Source organism: Elaeis guineensis, chromosome 10, assembly GCF_000442705.2.
Source record: "Elaeis guineensis isolate ETL-2024a chromosome 10, EG11, whole genome shotgun sequence".
In the NCBI taxonomy this organism is placed as follows: Eukaryota; Viridiplantae; Streptophyta; class Magnoliopsida; order Arecales; family Arecaceae; genus Elaeis; species Elaeis guineensis.
In genome coordinates, this window is record NC_026002.2 from 43,089,964 (window position 1) to 43,108,492 (window position 18,529).

The 18,529-nt window shown below is 35.5% G+C and overlaps 1 protein-coding gene across 1 annotated transcript in view; it reads right to left on the reverse strand.

The window, feature by feature from the left end:
• Positions 1–4,974: 4,974 nt before the first annotated feature.
• The window catches only part of LOC105033649 (transcription initiation factor TFIID subunit 15b), a 32,718-nt gene continuing 19,163 nt past the window's right edge, over positions 4,975–18,529 (reverse strand). Inside the window, exons 4-6 of the mRNA XM_010908533.3 lie at positions 7,651–7,801; positions 7,487–7,568; positions 4,975–5,644 (exon numbers count right to left, since the gene is read on the reverse strand). Coding sequence (XP_010906835.1) covers positions 5,527–5,644; positions 7,487–7,568; positions 7,651–7,801 — 351 coding nt within the window. The 3' untranslated portion in view covers positions 4,975–5,526. The remainder of the gene's footprint in view (positions 5,645–7,486; positions 7,569–7,650; positions 7,802–18,529) is intronic.

Consider the following 18,529-nt stretch of genomic DNA (forward strand, 5'->3'; position numbering starts at 1 on the left):
TCATATTCCTTGCAGTCCTTGCAACGACTTGTATAAGTGGGAACCACAGGAGGTATCTAATACCCAAAAATCAAACTGAAGTACTCAATAACAAAATTAATCTGCATCAAATATAGACCTTTAGTAGATGCAACTTTTACATCCTGTTACTGCTTCACATGAGCAAGATAGTTCTCACAAATTTTTTTCCAATACACAATATTGCTATAATGAAAAATAGATACCTTTAGCGGAGACATTCTTCACCTCCTTCTCCTCAGGGATGCTATCCATAAACATAGAGAAGGCATCAGGGAGTATTTGCAGGATCAAATCCTAGCTCCACTCTTCATTCATAACAAAAACCTAACTGATCTAATCGCATAATCAAGCCAATCAGGATACACTTGACAGTCACACTATCACCCCATCAAATCTTATATGCGATTCTTTCCTTCTTTATAGCATCATTCCCGATCTAATCAGGATCAAGAGAATAAGAGACTTTCTCCTGAGTGAAAATAATTCTTAGGTTTCTCAACCAGTCTACATATAATTCATTTTGGTTAATTTATTAGCAGTGATAGTGAAGATGCAAATAAATCTATAAGAACAATAACATAAAAGAACTACTCATGATAACATGTATAATTAGATGAGGTCTTTTATCTAATCGTATCTCTTACTTATTTAGCGAATTTCATAGCCCTTAAATATGGAAAACAAGAAACCTATCATCAGATTCTTTAGTGGGGTTGAGATCCTAATTCCTCTTCAAAAGCTTTGTGGTTGCACAACAAACCTTTGAGAAGTTCATAAGTAGGAAAACTCTTTCTAATTGCATCTCATGTAAATTCCAACATAACTTTTGCCTCTAAAATATTTATAATCTTGTGATTGCACAACAAACTATAGTATTTTAATTAAATCATATCCTTCATTACCATATAGTCATATTTAAATAATACTACCCTTATGGATAGCATAATAAGACAGTAGTACCCAAATATACCATAAGCATCACCAAATTAACATCATATCAAGTCCTATAGTAAACCTTGTGGATAGCACAACAAACTCATGACAGTTTTTGACATACTCTATTGACTTAAAATAAGCTAAATATACCATAAACATCATTATGCACTAAAACAGTATCATGTCAGTCTGCACAGCAAGTCTTATGGTTGCACAACAAATCTACTATGGTTTCTGACATAATATTAGTTTAGCATGAAAGAAAGCATGGATAGTATTCTTAACACTTTATCATTATAACTTAATATAATTTAAATGAAGGACTTTAATCTCAAACACATCCATAACATATATATCCATCACAGGTATTATATATATCAACTACCAGCATAAAAGAATGGATTACAGGTCTAACCCTAGGTGCATCATAGACTGAACCATCTCATGATCGATCTTCATGCACCTTTACTCTCAAGTCGTTTGGTAGTCCAGTCTTCATCTTCATGAAGGCTTCAACGAATACTCCGTCTTCTTTCTTTATTCGTAAATACAAAGAAATAATTTTTATCTATTTATAAATAAAATTTTCTATCCTTAATTTTACATCAACATGTAAAAATCTCAATCAACAGCTGAGAATATACAAAAGAAAAAACAGAAAGACATAACTGAAAATATAATACATTAGAGGCACCCAACCCCTATAAAAAATTTACAACCATTGCAGATACATTCATACAATCAGCCATCACAGAAACATTCACAAATACATCCATCACATGGGTGTTCCTAATCCATAACCATCCATCATGCAATTTATAACAATTTATATAAAGCATGAAAATAAATTAACCATGTTATTTTAATTATGATATCATTCATGAACATGTCAATTAAAATGTTTAAGACATGGGTACAAAATCCATCTAGAATTTTTGATTTGGATTCAACTCTTGATCCAATTTCAATTATAAGTCAACCATATGTCACCCTCTTGAGTTAAGTTAACCAATTCTTAAACAAATCATGATACAAGTTTGAAGCATCCCTTCCATGACATGAAATTTTCAGCCGCCTACATGACTAGGTCAAGAATCATAATGGGAAACCCTACATAACCAACGCCTAATCTATGGTGACCGACCCTGGGTCTAGGGTGCGTGCATCACATGCAACAATCGTATGTGATGCGCATCACATGCACAAGGTAACAATTCCACGAAAAATTCAGATCACAAGATCTATCCTAAACTTGTCACATAAGTCTAAGGGCCATGGAGATTCATACTAAGATTTGATCATACCAAGATTTGATCATAGACAAAAATAAATTTTATTTTTTAACAAATGATGCTACAAACCAGCAATTAAACATCATACAAAATTCTGATTTTGACATGTCATAAATAAGATCTAATCCATATCACAACAATAATGTAACGTTTGATTGAATTAACCAATGATGGCTCTGATACCACTATTGGGATTCGGATGCACAACGAAATTAGATTTTAAAAATTTTTAACATATAATAACTCTTGAAAAACATGTGATCCAAACCCCAAACCTAAAAATGCCTTGATGCATTCAATCAAATACAAATCATACGTGATATAAATGAGGGATTAAAAATATTATACCAAACATGTGGATCTGAATAGCCTGGTAGTCAGCATTCTTGAGGCACTCAAGCATATGCCCTCCAATGATGATCTACACGAGTCTCGGTCTAGAACTCTCTCCAATTTAGATTCGCTGAATTTCTTTCCCAGAAAATCAGCAACAGCTCCTTTCTTGGAAGTACCAATAGTTAGTATTTTTTCACTCCTTTGTTCCCTCTCTCGGATATCAAAAATCCCTCATCTCTTAGCCCTTTTGCTGTCCAACAATTGGACCTTAGGGACTCACACCCATGCCCTATGAAATCAGGTCTTTTGCTGTCTAATCTTTGGACTTTAGGAAATCACACCCAAAGACTTTAGGAAATCACACCCAAGCCCAATAATAGAATCAGCCCTTTTTAGTCCCATATCATGACTTAAACAGAAGTCACGATGAGGTGTCAAACACCCTCCAACTACCCGTCTTTTGAGCATCAACATCAGGGGCAAGAAACCATATCTGGCATGTAAGATGGAAGAGTCCTTCTCTCAGGAGGACGACTCCATCAAGAGCGCTGATTCTTCCTTTTAGCGTGAACACATTCACGCATGGGGCAAAAGGGTATAGAAGAGTCTTTCAATATGTAGACTCTTCCTTTCCTTAAGCGCAAAAACATGGGATGTGAAGACACTCTTCGCATGAGGATTAGAAGGCAGAAACAAAATCTTGTAACATCCAACTCTTGGATGTTAGGAATCATCCAAAAAGAAGAAAAATCAGACCTTTCTAATTTTGAAGGGCATCAAGAAATGTGGAGGATTTCTTCCCTTTTTAATGCCACCTAACAACCAAGGGACGTGTAAGAATTAAATGATACGTGAGAACTCCATGCGGCACCATTTTATGGCGGAAATAAATTCATCCATATAAAACTAAGAGTCGCCTCTTCATATCAGAGTCCAAAGAGTCATGGACTCCTTAAATGGTCTGGAGGCTTTCTTAGAAAGTTAGGACTCTCATCCTTAAATGAAGAGATAAGAACATATGCTTCCTAATAAATAGGTGAAACAACTTTCACACAAAACACAAACAAACGTCATACATCCTTGTGCGTCAAACCCTTTTCATGCGTGGATAAGGAGAGACAAATGGAAGGCGTGGTGACATCCTTCCCTTTCTTGCGTCCAACATTTGGACGCCCACAAATTAAGGAGCTATGAAACCTTTTCATGATAAGCCTTTAACCATTTAAAAACCAATTAGAAGTCTAATTGATTTTAGTTTTGACCATTCAAAACTAAAGTAACCATGAATCTAAAAAGATTAGAGATTAGGATTTAAACAAGTGCTAGCTTATTTGATTCAAACCTTTTAGGATTTCAAACAAATCCAATTCAATTAGGTTCAACAAGACCTAATCAAAAATCTTAGATCAATTTTCTTTTATACGTGATCCATTCGGTTCCACGTCTAGCCAACAGTAGATCAAGTTGATGTGCACCTAATTCAATTAGATACAAGACACATTGAACCCAAGTCCATCAATTAATTAAAATCCCTTCTAATTAATTTACTGAATTAAATTTTTTAATTCACTTAGACCTACAAATCAAGATTGACGTCTAGCAATGTGTCATGACCACCAAAAAGATGTGGAATTTGACGAAATACCAAAATTATCTTTCCGTAGCGAATTACCATGCAATTCAATCCTTCGATCACACAACATCCCAAACAGACCATGGACATAAAATCATGTCAAATCCAAAAATCTATCTATATGTATCTGGATCTGATGATGATGACTCGATTGATGAACCAATAGAAACTCTTTCTAATGTTCATCCTACTCTGACCAGAGACTCTCTAAGTCATCATCCTATGAGACTACATAGGATGTTTTCTTCTCTTACAAAGAGTGACCGATTCTTTGTTGACCACTCACAACCTCCATGTATACTTCACCATATCCAGAACATCCCATATATGTCTCAAAGAATCATGCTAGAAAATGAAACTAAATAAGGATCCATATACACAATGTACCATAGTGATCTCAGATCTAAAAATCACTTATACGATTCTTACTGGAGAACCATCTTTTAACGTGCTGATAAAATTCCATCAGATGTTCTCCCTATGGATCAATTTCGTGAACTCATTCTTCAATGAGCACTTACATTCTTGTACACAAGTGATTGCGAGATCAATCACCCTTTCCATTGAATATGCATATGATGTACCAATTTTTTCGACACACCGATCCCCAACTCGATGATCCTACAATTTAAAATATTTTAAACTAAAACTATCAAAATTTTAAGTCTCATTGACATGATCTCATCACGATCTTAAAACCATTATCCTAATCTTGTTCGTCATAGTCATAATCATAATTAAATATAATACAGCAAATGACGAAATACAATACCTCATAAATATAAAGTAATCTGTGTCATGCACATAAGTAGGAAGATAATACAAAATATATAATCCCATCGCATCATCCATACGGTTGGCTTGTAAGATACTATGTCTTCACCGATCACCATAAAAAAAATAAAAAATAAAAAAGAAAAATAAGAATAAGCACAACCCTCAAGTTCTATCAGTCAAGCCATTCAATATTACAGGATTGATGACGGGAATGAATGAACCACGGCTAAACTCTCTGGGACAATATTTCTTCAATAGAAATCAATTCTGCAAGTTCGGGTGCAACTAACTTAACCAACGGAAAACCCGTTGTTCTTCCACAAATGGGCTGTGCAATTTCATGGTTGGATGATGAATGAACTAAAAACCACTTCAGCTAAATTCCCATTTTATGCCTTTAATGGAAGAAAAACCAGGTTTGCTATGATAAATTAAACTATCTAGCTTCGGCTCCTTTTTTTGAGTACAACTCTTGTGAATATGAATAGAAATAGCTTTGAGATGGCATTCTTAGTAGAAATAATGTCTTTTTCAGTATGGACGGGAGCGCTGGCCTCCATGGTGGTACCTATCAGGTCCATGACCTCCACCATCATGGTAATTGTCTCGGCGCCTATCTCCACCACCAGAATATCCACCTCTCCCACCTCTGCTCCAAAAAAGAAAAAACATTGTTCTAAGCTCGCTGTCACAGGAAATTTCAGAAAACATGCAGCTGAAACAACAAGCAAAGGATATGGATGAAACTTATCATAAGAGTTGGCATAATTTTGAGGTGAACATAAAGAGCTTTTACACATCAAACAGACAGACAGACACGCACACATCTACTTTCGCACCTTTTCAGGGGTCATGCCAGAAAAATGAAACTCAGCCAAAAATCATATTGCTTCCTAACTTCCCTCTTCTCCCTTTCATGCATGATATATTATGTCATTATAGGGTTGTTATATAAAGTTTCTGTACATGGATTGCAGTAGGTACTGATTACTATCACATTAAGAGAACAAAACTCCCTCTGAACTCAACTCATAACAACCTACTGTTTAGCATGATGGTAGAGAAACAACATTTGCTTTCTTGGAACCTGCCATGGATGATGAGTGGGAGTGGACTATCAACATTGAGACACTCAGTTGTTACTTTTCGACAAGAAGAAAAAAGGAAATATGGAGAAATATGGACAACATGTGCCAATAAACACAGCCTAAATGAAGCAAAGTCCCTCTTTCTGATCAGAGGAAAGTATCAGCGTGGAACCCATGGGGTTTGGGCCTTCAGGAGTTGGCTTTGTGGTAGAGATAGGAGTCCAAACTCCAAACCAACAACCCTTGTGGCCTTGAAAGAAGATATTTACAGTATCAGATTAGGAGTAGGTTTGAACAAAAAGGTCAGATCAGCAGTAGGAGTTTTTTCGAAGTATAGGGGTTATTTAGAACTGAAAATAGTTGGGAAACATGGGTAGTTCATATGGTGTTAAACTGTTAATATAGGATTAGGATATAGAAAACAGAACTCAATGCCCCTCCAAAAGTTAGCTTGAAATCCACAAGCTACTAAATGTTTCAAATCCACCACAAATTCATACTAACATGGTTTTTCCCATTTTTCAATTTTAACATCCAATGAACTGTTTTTTAGTGCAATATGTGCACACAATTGCTTGACCAAATCCTACTGTTCTGAGCTGTACACAAGACTCCTGCTTCCTACTTATTTAAACAACAAAACTTTGCCCCATATGATTCGTCTTAGAACTCTAAGAACAATTATAACAATATGATTTGAATTTTTTTTATTAGAAAAATAGTTAGCCCTAAATCCTTTTTTTTCCTCTTAGAAGCTCAAACACCTAATTATGCATGAGCTGAACACCTGTATTCATGCTTATGCAACACCATTATTGAGAACTAGTTAAATTTATTACACCATACTAGCTATTATTATCCTTTAAATCTACCAAGATATGAGATTAATGACTACGAACCAAAGCATCATAGCCGTGTTAAGTTGAAGGATAGAATGGACCAATTCCTCTTATGTACTTGGATGTGCACACTCACATGCACGCATGTGCGCACACAGAGAGAGAGAGAGAGAGAGATCGCATCATAAAACCAGCAAAGCACCCTGAACAATGCAACATTAAGACAAGCAAAGCATATACTTTATAGAAAAAAGGTAAATTAACAATTTGGGTTCTCTAGTCAAAACTATATAAGATATTCAACACAAATAACATATAATATCTGCACAATTTCACTAAAATGTTCTGCCAAAAAAAAGATATCACAAATCATGAAACAGTGGCATTTATGGCAAGAAAAATTACTACTTATGCATGCTCCTACCATTCCAATGACCTTGGAGTACCAACGGCACATATGCAAGACATATGTTCCAAACAAAGCATCCACTGAAGAATGTATACCTATCTAGCCAAAAATATTAATTGATTGGGGAGTGTAGGAAGTGAGGGGAAAGTGGGTACCCATGCCCATAAGCAGGTGGAGCTCTAGGTGCAGTCTTTGCAGCCATTGCAACATTAATCTTGTAGCCTCTCATATTGTAGTCTGACAGTTTTGTTACAGCATCAAAAATGAAATTAACAGAAAATAGGAATTCAGTAGAAACATATTACATGCTAATACTCACTGTTATAGAACACCCCTGCAGAATGTGCAGCAGAAGGATCTTCATAAGATAGCACAGCATCTCCTTTGTTATTTCCAAATTCATCAGCATATATCTTAATATTCCATGGCCACTGGTCCTTGTAGCCTCGCTTTTGTTTGATCCTTCCAACCTAAAAAATGGAAAGCATCTGAACATTCAGGATCCCAGCTTGATACATAAAATAGTTCAATTACAAGCCAAAAAATAAAAGACAGAGATATTATTAGATAGAATAGATATCTTGCTTGGTACAATATGTATGTAAGACAGAAAAAGTAAAGCTATTAAGTTCTCAACCATAAATCATCTATTATGTAAATTATGAACATATCTATGTGCAGGGATATATAAAGATGAAAACCTTGCTAATGCAAATGCAAAATATTATTCAAAAATAATTTCCAGGTTATTTTATTGTGATGACTAAATTAAAAACAAAGAAAACAGGCATATGTAAGTGTAAACATATAAGATTCTTGTAATCCACAAACATTTCCACTTTGGCTTTGCATACTTAATTTTCATTAAAAATTCGATTTAAATATCATAACAATAAGAGGAGAATCTTGTGGAAAGAGGACAAAATAGAGAATTAAGGTCTTATTCACAGGGAGAGTACAGATCTAGGAGAGAACGTCGTTATGAGGTGAAAGACTAATGTGACCTTAAGCAAATGTGTATCAAACAAGAGTGTGGAAACAAGTACTAGAATTCACAAAATGTATAGACAGGTGGCAATGTCCTAGCATCATAGAAGTCGTAGAGCATTTACATGCACCTAGTACCTATCAAGTCCCTCAGGACTTTTCTAACAGTTTGCCAGAAGGCTAATCATGAGATTCTTGCTTTGCTGGGTGAATATTTGAAGTGCCTATTGTCCTTCCTTAGGATGGGAGCTAGCTTTTGTGCAACAACTAGCTTTTTTTGTATGCCCAAAATGGATGCCATGTTTTAGGTGCAGAATTCAAACCATGCAATTTTTTTTTCAAAGGTCCTACGATTCCTTGCTCATGGATGAAGGTTACACTTCAACCACCAAAAGTTTGATTCTAAATCTTAGCTTCTTGGAAAAATTTGATTAAAACTAGCAAGCAGTCCTCTCAAGGAGTTTATACTTTTAGCCTTAGCTAGAAATGGATGTTGTGAACATGCAGTTCCAACTTTCCTTGTCTCTTGTGAGGACTGTGCAATAGCAAGTTTACTTAAAATATAAAGCTAAACAAAGGTTTGCAGTAATCACTGTTTCAGTCAAGAGAAGGCTCCTGGAAAGTGAGACAGATCTTGGTAAACTAACAGATGATCTAGTCATGATACAGGCTTAATTAAGTAGATCATATTCATATACAACTAGTTTTAAGTCAAAATCCAAAACAACAACCAAAAATACTCATCTATTCCTTCCAAAATGAAAATTATCCTTCAAAAGTCATTAAGAAGTTTAGTGATAAAAAATATAAGAATTGGACAAAGGCAGTATACTTTTGATTATGTTTTCACAAAAAATTGGTGATACTCCAAAAGGACTTATAAGATAGTAATAAGAATTGAGTTTATGCCAAACCATACATAATGCATATATGTACATATACATAACCATAACCATCAAGCCTGTTCCAGCTTTTGGGGTTGGCTTTGTGGATACTAATTCACCAAGAATTCCTATGTAGGGCCACCTATGGTGCTATATCAGGCTTTCCTCAGCTTCCATCCACAATGTGTCATGTCTCTCTCTCTCCTGCATCCTCAAGACAAATTCAAGTAATTCTTCTTCCTAGAACCCTCTCAAATCTTTATTGTGCATTCCCATACCATCTCAATCGATTAACCATCAATTTGTCCTTGTGCAACTCCAGCAGCTCCTCTAATATACTCATTTCTCATTGTAACCCTTTTACTTCTATTACACCTATAATATTAGCATTCTCATTTCTGCACTCTCAATTTGGTTTCCTGAACATTTTTAATTGTCCAACATTCTATGCCATACAAGATTACATGATTTTTGCTATTCTACAAAATTTCCTATTAAACTACCAAGGTATAATATTGATTACATAATACCCCAAAAGCACCTCTTCATTTCATCTGACCAACTATAATCATATTACATATATATTCATCTAACTCCCCATTATTTTATATAATATGTCCCATATAATAAAACATATCACTTAGTGGTATCTATTGTTGGTCAATCTCAATTGGGACCCCATCTTCATTTTATTTTCACTAAAATTGTATTTCATAAACATTATTTTAGTATGCTGATTTTTAAGTCTTGATCTGCTAAAGCGGTTTTTCATAAATTTAACTTAACATTTAATTTACTTCTATTCTCATCAAGCAACACTATTTTGTTGGAATAACATGTGCTGTGTTACACCTTCCTGAATATTAGTTGCAAGTTAATCTAAGTGTAAAATGGCATGGACCTAGTGTGAACCTTCATGTGCTTGTGAGCGTTCTAGCATACATGTCTTTAAAACAATCCATCCACCATTTATCAGCACACTTTCTTCTTATAGTTGACTACTTGCAAAGCATTTGGATGAAATACATGGACTTTTTCCTTTCCTCTATAATTTTTTATCAGTTGCCTAGGTAAGAAGATTGCCACCACTATTAACCTTTCAAGCATAAACCCAATCTGCTTATCTAAAGTGGTTGTTATTTTCATAATCCATGTTCAATTACCCTTTTCAATAACCTTATGGTAAAGTTTAATCCCCTAAAATTAGAGCAATTTTGTACATCATCATTATTCATATAAGGTGAATACTCTAGCTTATTACATTTCACATTAGTATTTAACTAACTTTTATTAGAAAACATCTATTAGCAAAGAATATTTACAAAATAAGTATAGCAAAAGATCACCCCTTATAACATGGACAAAAGTTATGTTTACTCCATCTCCACTCCATGTCCTTCTCCAAAAAGATAGTCACAAAAACTGTGGCCTGAACAATGCATATTTTATGTACAGTTGTTCAATAAGGAACAGTTTGCAGAAGACATGCAAAATCTGCATGTTTAATTATCATGGAGTGTGCAATAATTCTTTTGAGTTTTGACTGGACAGGATATCATAAATGGGAATATTATATTGTAAGCAAAAGAACAGGTTCAAATTACAATCATCACAAAAACAATCAAATATGCAACAATCCAGAAACATAGATTGTGTATCATCTAACATGTTTGATCCATGATGGATGGAAATATGTTGTTAAGTGGCACATATAAATGGATTGGCATGTCATGGTGCTAGACACATTTCAGAACCGTGAACTAATTCCAGAACTACTCCATTCATTGTATACAATTGAAAAATAAAAATCATTGAATGCTTGTGGAGACACTTGTCCAACTCCACTGCACTCCCCATTTATAAACGCATTCTAATTAAGGAAAATTGCATACAAAATATTAATGCAGTTAACAAGATTAATATTTCAAGTTTCATGCAGATGATTGGCAAGTTAAAAACAATTATCAAACAGCTTCAGATACACACTACACATAAATCCTTTGTGGCAAGATTTCATTAAAAGCTTGTTTAGGTAATCCAGCAGGATTAGGGCTGAATTTCTTGCTGGATTTGTGGGCAGGAAAGTCCATTTGAGCGTGGCCCATGTCAACAAAACACTCCCCAGCTTGAATCCTGTGGAAAGAAAAAAAAAACCTCCATAAGTCTTTTTTTTCCAAAAGACCAACAAGCCAACAGGCTGGAATTTAAGCTAGAACTTTGATAGACCCTTAGAAGATGCAGGCTAGATAGGCCAACAGGCATGATTCCTACATGATATTCTTGCAAGAACATCCAAGCAGACACTAAGGGCTTGTTTCGATGACTGGACCCATAATCCCATAGGAATCATGGATTTGGACTAATACAACCATCTAAACGAGGCCTAGCCCAACCAATGCTGAGGTCTTTTTTTCCCTATAGAGGTTAGGCCGGCCTAGCGCAATGGTTCTTCGGGTATTTATATTCCTAATTGGGCCCAAAACCCCATAGGAATCGCAGGTTTGGACCAATATAACCATCTAAATGAGGCCTAGCACAACCTGTGCTAAGTTTTTTTTTTCTCTATATAGGGTTCAGGCCAGTCCACTACAATGGTTCAAGGTATGAAAAATTCTTTGTACACTGGCCATGGTATAGAAAATCTGACGTGGAGCGCATCACTTCGTCCTATTGGGCCACATAGCCACCGCTTTCTAACATGCATTTAATGTCCGCAGTTTTACTTTTTCGTTTGAAATTTTGAATGATGAAATGCCCCTTTCTTTTCGAAAAAATTATCAAAATTTTTTAATGACAAAAATACCCTTCTCTCTTTATAACATCATGTGAAAAAACTATGACATCCTGTACAGAAAGTCATAATTTCAATGCAGGATACCATGATATCGACATAAGATGTCATATTTTTTCAGAAAAGAAGGAGCATTTTCGTCATTCAAAATTTCAAACGAAAAAGTAGAACTGTGTACATTAAATGCGCGCTTGAAAGCGGTGACTACGTGGCCCAATCGGACGAAGCGGTGCGCTCCACATCGGATTTTCTACACCATAGGTGGTGTACAAAGAATTTCTCCTCAAGGTATTTATAAAGAAGCCTAGCCCATCCTTATTTAGGTAGTTATATTGGCCCAAACCTATGATTCTTATGGGATTTTGGGCCCAATCATCTAAACAAGACCTTAAGGGTCTGTTTGGATGTCCAAACCCAAAATCCCATAGGATTCATGGGCTTGGGCTAGTGCAACTAGAAAAAAAAGTCTGAGCTAGACTTATATTCCCAATACATAGGGATCTTTGGAATATAGTATTTGGACTAGCCCATATAAAAGATAGTCTTGGATGATTGTAAACATAGACTTAGTCCAGCCTCTAATTGATGCAAACCGAGCCCGACCTGCATCCACGTCCGGGTTTTCGATCTATCAATGAAGGCGGCACAAGTCGGCACCTGAATCCCCAATATGGATCTGAAAATAATTTCAGATTTATTCTAAATTATTCTATTTAGGAAGATTTTATTCCATCATCTTCCTATTATATTTTAAAAAAAATTATTATATCATCTTTCTTTTTCTATTTAGGAAAATTTTATTCTGTCTTCTTCTTTTTCTGTTTAAAAAGATTTTATTCTATCATCTTTCTTTTTTGCTTAAGGAGATTTTGTCATCTTTCTTTTTGCTTAGGACAATCTTATTTGATCATCTTCATTTTTTTTAGATAAGTCTCTAGGTTTGGAATATTTTCCTATTATTCTTGGATGTGTTAGTAAATAAATAGCCCACAAGGCTTTAGCTATGGAAGACAAAATGACTATTGAATAAAATTTGAGTTTTGTTAAAAGAGTTGTGGTAAAAGCTTCTGTTTTCTTTCTCAGGATGTTACTGGTTCTGGCGAGATCCAAAGTTTAATACTTCTTTAAATCTGTGTTCTCTTCCATTTTCTGCAAATTTTGACTATCTACTTGTGAGATTTGGTTGAGATTTGAGAAAGAAGATTTCAAGAAGTGAGAAGAAGACGAAGGTTGAAGACAAAGATCTCCTTTCTCTTCTCCTTGCACGTGCTTTTCGAGACATCCGACCAGCCATCCATGTTAGCAATCTAGGCCAACTTCAATCCAAAGTCAACTATTAGCATTTTAATCTCTTTACTTCTAAAAAAAAAGATTGTAGTGCTAATTTTCTGTTCAGATCCAGATCTACACATATCATCTATTGGTAATAAAAGCTGAGTTCGTAGGATAGTTTGATTTCTATTTTCTTTACTCAAAAAAATCATCATATTACTTCTTTCCTAAAAATCCCAAGAATCTAATTCAGTCCTTTCCCTTCCTACATAATACTTGATTGCGATTGTTGGACAGAAATTGATTGCGTGGACATCTACAAGCCTAGCTAGGAAATTGTTGCAGACAAATTATGAATTGAGTTGGATTAATCATAATAGCTTAATTGCATGCTCGTTGGATGTTGTATGGTATAATTTTTTATCTGATTTAATTTCTTCACTTTATTATTTTCTTTAGCCGAACGTCTTTTCTTTATTAAAATTATTTTTTTTAAATTGCTTGTTTAATTTTATTTTTACAAACTATTTTGCCTACTACATCTAAGGGATAGCAACCTATAGGATAGGTTTGACATCTTGTGTGCTGCATTGGTGCCTAGCGTATAGAATTTTAGACCATCTTGCATCAGATTTGGTATCAGAGCCGTAGGTCGGTGCATGATTCTGAGTGGTAAAATTTATCATCCTGTACCAATATTTTTTGACCCCCACAACAATAGACTAGATTTTATAGCAGTTGGCTGCTTTGAACACTAAATTAGACGACATAGGAAATCGTGTGACTACCCTTAAAACTAATCAGACCACGGATGACACTATGAATTTCAATGCTACTCCCGCTAAAACAGCTCTTAGAGTTTTAAGCGATGAAAACTAACCTAATCCTTTTAGGTTCAACTTCCAACCAGTTAACAACATTATCAAGAAAGTTAAAATTGAGATCCCTAACCTTTAATGGTAGATTTAACCCTAAGACTTTCACTGATTGGCTGACTGACATGAACCAATTCTTTGATTGGTATGATATGTCCGATGACCATCGTGTCTGTTTTACCAAAATGAAACTCGTAGGAGTAGCCAAACAATACTGAGTAAGTGTTGAGCAATAGGTCTAGACAAGCACCGATCGCATTATGGGATGAGATGAAAGCCAAATTTAGTGAAAAATATTTATCCTCACCCATAGGCAACTTCAAATAGAACAGATGTTGTCATTACATCAGAATTCGTTGACCGTAGTTGATTATATACAAAAGTTCGATGAGATTTCTGTTAGGTGCAATGTCTAAGAAGAAAAAAATGTGACCTTGCGTGGTTTAGAAGAGAACTACGTGAGGAAATTCAAAAAGAAGTCACACTCCTTCGAGTCATCACTGTAGAGGATGTGTTCCAACTGGCACTCAAATGTGAGCGTTATCTCAAACCTCCAACTAGGAGCTTCGATTATCAAATCGGAGAGTCGAGTACTAGAAAGTGGACTGATAGGAGCTAAAACACTACTTTATCCATCATGCCCTTTAATCAACCTAACGAGATCCTAACGAAAAATCTTTACTTGAGGAAATCAAGCCAGATCTTTTCCGAATGAAGTATTTTAACTGTGAGAGAATGGGTCATTATTCAAATAAGTGTCCTCAAAAGCATAACTTAATGATGAAAAATGATGAGGATGACTTCGAAAAACTAGGGTTCAGGCCGCCCACGGTATAGAAAATCCCATAGGAATTGCAAGTTTGGACCAATATAACCATCTAAATAAGGCCTAGCACAGCCTGTGCTAAGGTCTTTTTTTTCTCTATGTAGGGTTCAGGCCAGTCCACTGCAATGGTTCTCAAGGTATGAGAAATTCTTTGTACACCGCCCACGGTATAGAAAATCTGACGTAGAGTGCATCACTTCTTCCTATTGGGCCATGTAGCCACCGCTTTCCAACACGCATTTAATGTCCGCAATTCTATTTTTTCATTTGAAATTTTGAATGATGAAAATACCTCTTCCCTTCCGAAAAAATTATCAAAATTTTTCAATGATGAAAATGCCCTTTCCTCTTTATGACATCATGTGAAAAAATTATGACATCCTATGCAAAAAGTCATAATTTCAATGCAGAATACTATAATATCGACACAGGATGTCATAATTTTTTCAGAAGAAAAACATTTTCATCATTCAAAAATTCAAACGAAAAAATAAAACTGTGTGCATTAAATACGCGCTGGAAAGCGATGGCTACGTGGCCCCATCGGACAAAGTTGTGCACTCCACGTCGGATTTTCTACACCGCAGACGGTGTACAAAGAATTTCTCCTCAAGGTATTTATAAAGAAGCCTAGCCCATCCTTATTTAGGTAGTTATATTGGCCCAAACCTATGATTCCTATGGGATTTTGGGCCCAATCATCTAAACAAGGCCCTAAGGGTCTGTTTGGATGTCTAAACCCAAAATCCCATAGGATTCATGGGCTTGGGCTAGTGCAAATAGAAAAAAAAAAGTCCGGGCTAAGTTTATATTTCCAATATGCAGGGATCTTTGGAATATAGGATTTGGACTGGCCCATATAAAAGATAGTCTTGGATGATTGCTGACATAGACTTAGTCCGGCCTCTAATTAATGCAAACTGAGCCCGACCTGTGTCCATGTCCGGATTTTCGGTCTATGAATGAAAGTGGCACAAGTCGGCACCCGAATCCACTATATGGATCTAAAAATAATTTCAGATTTATTCTGAATTATTCTATTTAGGAAGATTTTATTCTATCATCTTTCTATTCTATTTAAACAAAAATTATTCTATCATCTTTCTTTTTCTATTTAGAAAGATTTTATCCTATCTTCTTCTTTTTCTATTTAAAAAGATTTTATTCTATCATCTTTCCTTTTTGCTTAGGGAGATTTTGTCATCTTTCTTTTTCTATTTAGGAGGATCTTATTTGTTCATCTTCGTTTCTTTTAGATAAGTCTCTAGGTTTGGAATATTTTCCTATTATTCTCGGATGTATTAATATATAAATAGCCCACAAGGCTTTAGCTATGGAAGACAGAATCATTATTGAATAAAATTCGAGTTTTGTTAAAAGAGTTATGGTAAAAGCTTCTTTTTTCTTTCTCGAGATGTTGCCAGTTCTGTTGAGGTCCAAAGTTTAATACTTCTTTAGATCTGTGTTCTCTTCTATTTTCTGCAAATTTTGACTATCTACTTGTGAGATTTGGTTGAGATTTGAGAAAGTTAGAAGATTTCAAGTAGGAAGAAGACGAAGGTTGAAGACAAAGATCTCCTTTCTCTTCTCCTTGCACACACTTTTCGAGACATCCGACCAGCCATCCATGCTAGCAATCTAGGCCAACTTCAGTCCAAAGTCAACTATTAGCATTGTAATCTCTTTACTTCTAAAAAAAAGATTGTAGTGCTAATTTTCTGTTCAGATCCAGATCTACACATATCATCTATTGGTAATAAAAGCTGAGTTCGTAGGATAGTTTGATTTCTATTTTCTTTACTCGAAAAAATCATAATATTACTTCTTTCCTAAAAATCCTAGGAATCTAATTCAGTCCTTTCCCTTCCTACATAATACTTGATTGCGATTGTTGGACAGAAATTGACTGCATGGACATCTACAAGCCTAGCTAGGAGATTGTTGCGGACAAATTATGAATTGAGTCGGATTAATCAAAAAGCTTAATTGCATGCTCGTTGGATGTTGTATGGTATAATTTCTTATCTGATTTAATTTTTTCACTTTATTATTTTCTTTAGCCGAATGTTCTTTCTTTATTAAAATTATTTTTTTTAAAAAATTGCTGGTTTTATTTTATTTTTACAAACTATTTTGCCTACTACATCTAAGGGATAACAACCTGTAGGATAGGCTTGACATCTTGTGTGCTGCATTGGTGCATAGCATATAGGATTTTAGACTGTCCTGCATCCGATTTGGTATCAAAGCCATAGGACAGTGCATGATTCTTAGGAGTGGTAAAATTTATCATCCTGTACAGATATTTTTTGACCCCCACAACAATAGACTAGATTTTACAACAGTTGGTTGCTTTGAATACTAAATTAGACGACATACGAAATCATGTGACTACCCTTAAATCTAGTCAGACCACAAATGACACCATGAATCCCAATGCTACTCCAACTAGAACAGCTCTTAAAGTTTTAAGCAATGAAAACTAACGTAACCCTTTTAGGTTCAACTTCCAACCAGTTGACAACATTATCAAGAAAGTTAAAATTAAGGTCCCCAACCTTTAATGGTAGATTTGAACCTAAGACTTTCACTAATTGGCTGACTGACATGGACCAATTCTTTGATTGGTATGATATGTCTGATGACCGTCGTGTTCGTTTTGCCAAAATGAAACTCGTAGGAGCAGCCAAACAATACTAAGTGTTGAGCAATAGGTCTAGACAAGCACCGATCGCATTATGGGATGAGATGAAAGCCAAATTGAGTAAAAAGTATTTATCCTCACCCATAGGCAACTTCGGATGGAACAGATGTTGTCATTACGTCAGAATTCGTTGATCATAGTGGATTACATACAAAAGTTCGATGAGATTTCTGTTAGATGCGCAATGTCCAAGAAGAAAAAAATGTGACCTTGCCTGGTTTAGGAGAGAACTACATGAGGAAATTCAAAAAGAGGTCACACTCCATCGAGTCATCACTGTAGAGGATGTGTTCCAACTGGCACTCGAATATGAGCATTATCTCAAACCTCCAACTAGGCATTTCGATCACCAAACCGGAGAGTCGAGTACTAGAAAGTGGACTGATAGGAGCCAAAACACTACAAAATCCATCGTGCCCTTCAATCAACCTAACTGAGATTCTAACGAAAAAGCTATAGTTGAGGGAACCAAGCCAGATCTTTTCCGAATGAAGTGTTTTAACTGTAAGAGAATGGGTCATTACTCGAATAAGTGTCCTCAAAAGCGTAACTTAATGATGAAAAACGATGAGGATGACTTCGAAAAAGTAGTGCATGAGACTGAAGAATTTTCCAATGACGAGGACGAGCACACAATGTAGATGATCCCGACGATACTGTTCCATTGCAAGTCATCTGTTGTGTCCTTGCCACCAAAAAGGATAAGGATGACTGGCGATGCACTACGATCTTCCACACATTAAGTGCAAGAATAAGGTGTGCAAGATGGTCATCGACAACGGTAAATGCATGAATGTGGTTGCCAAAACAGCCCTCGACCGGATAAAACTGACCCCTAAACCACATCTGAGTCCCTTTA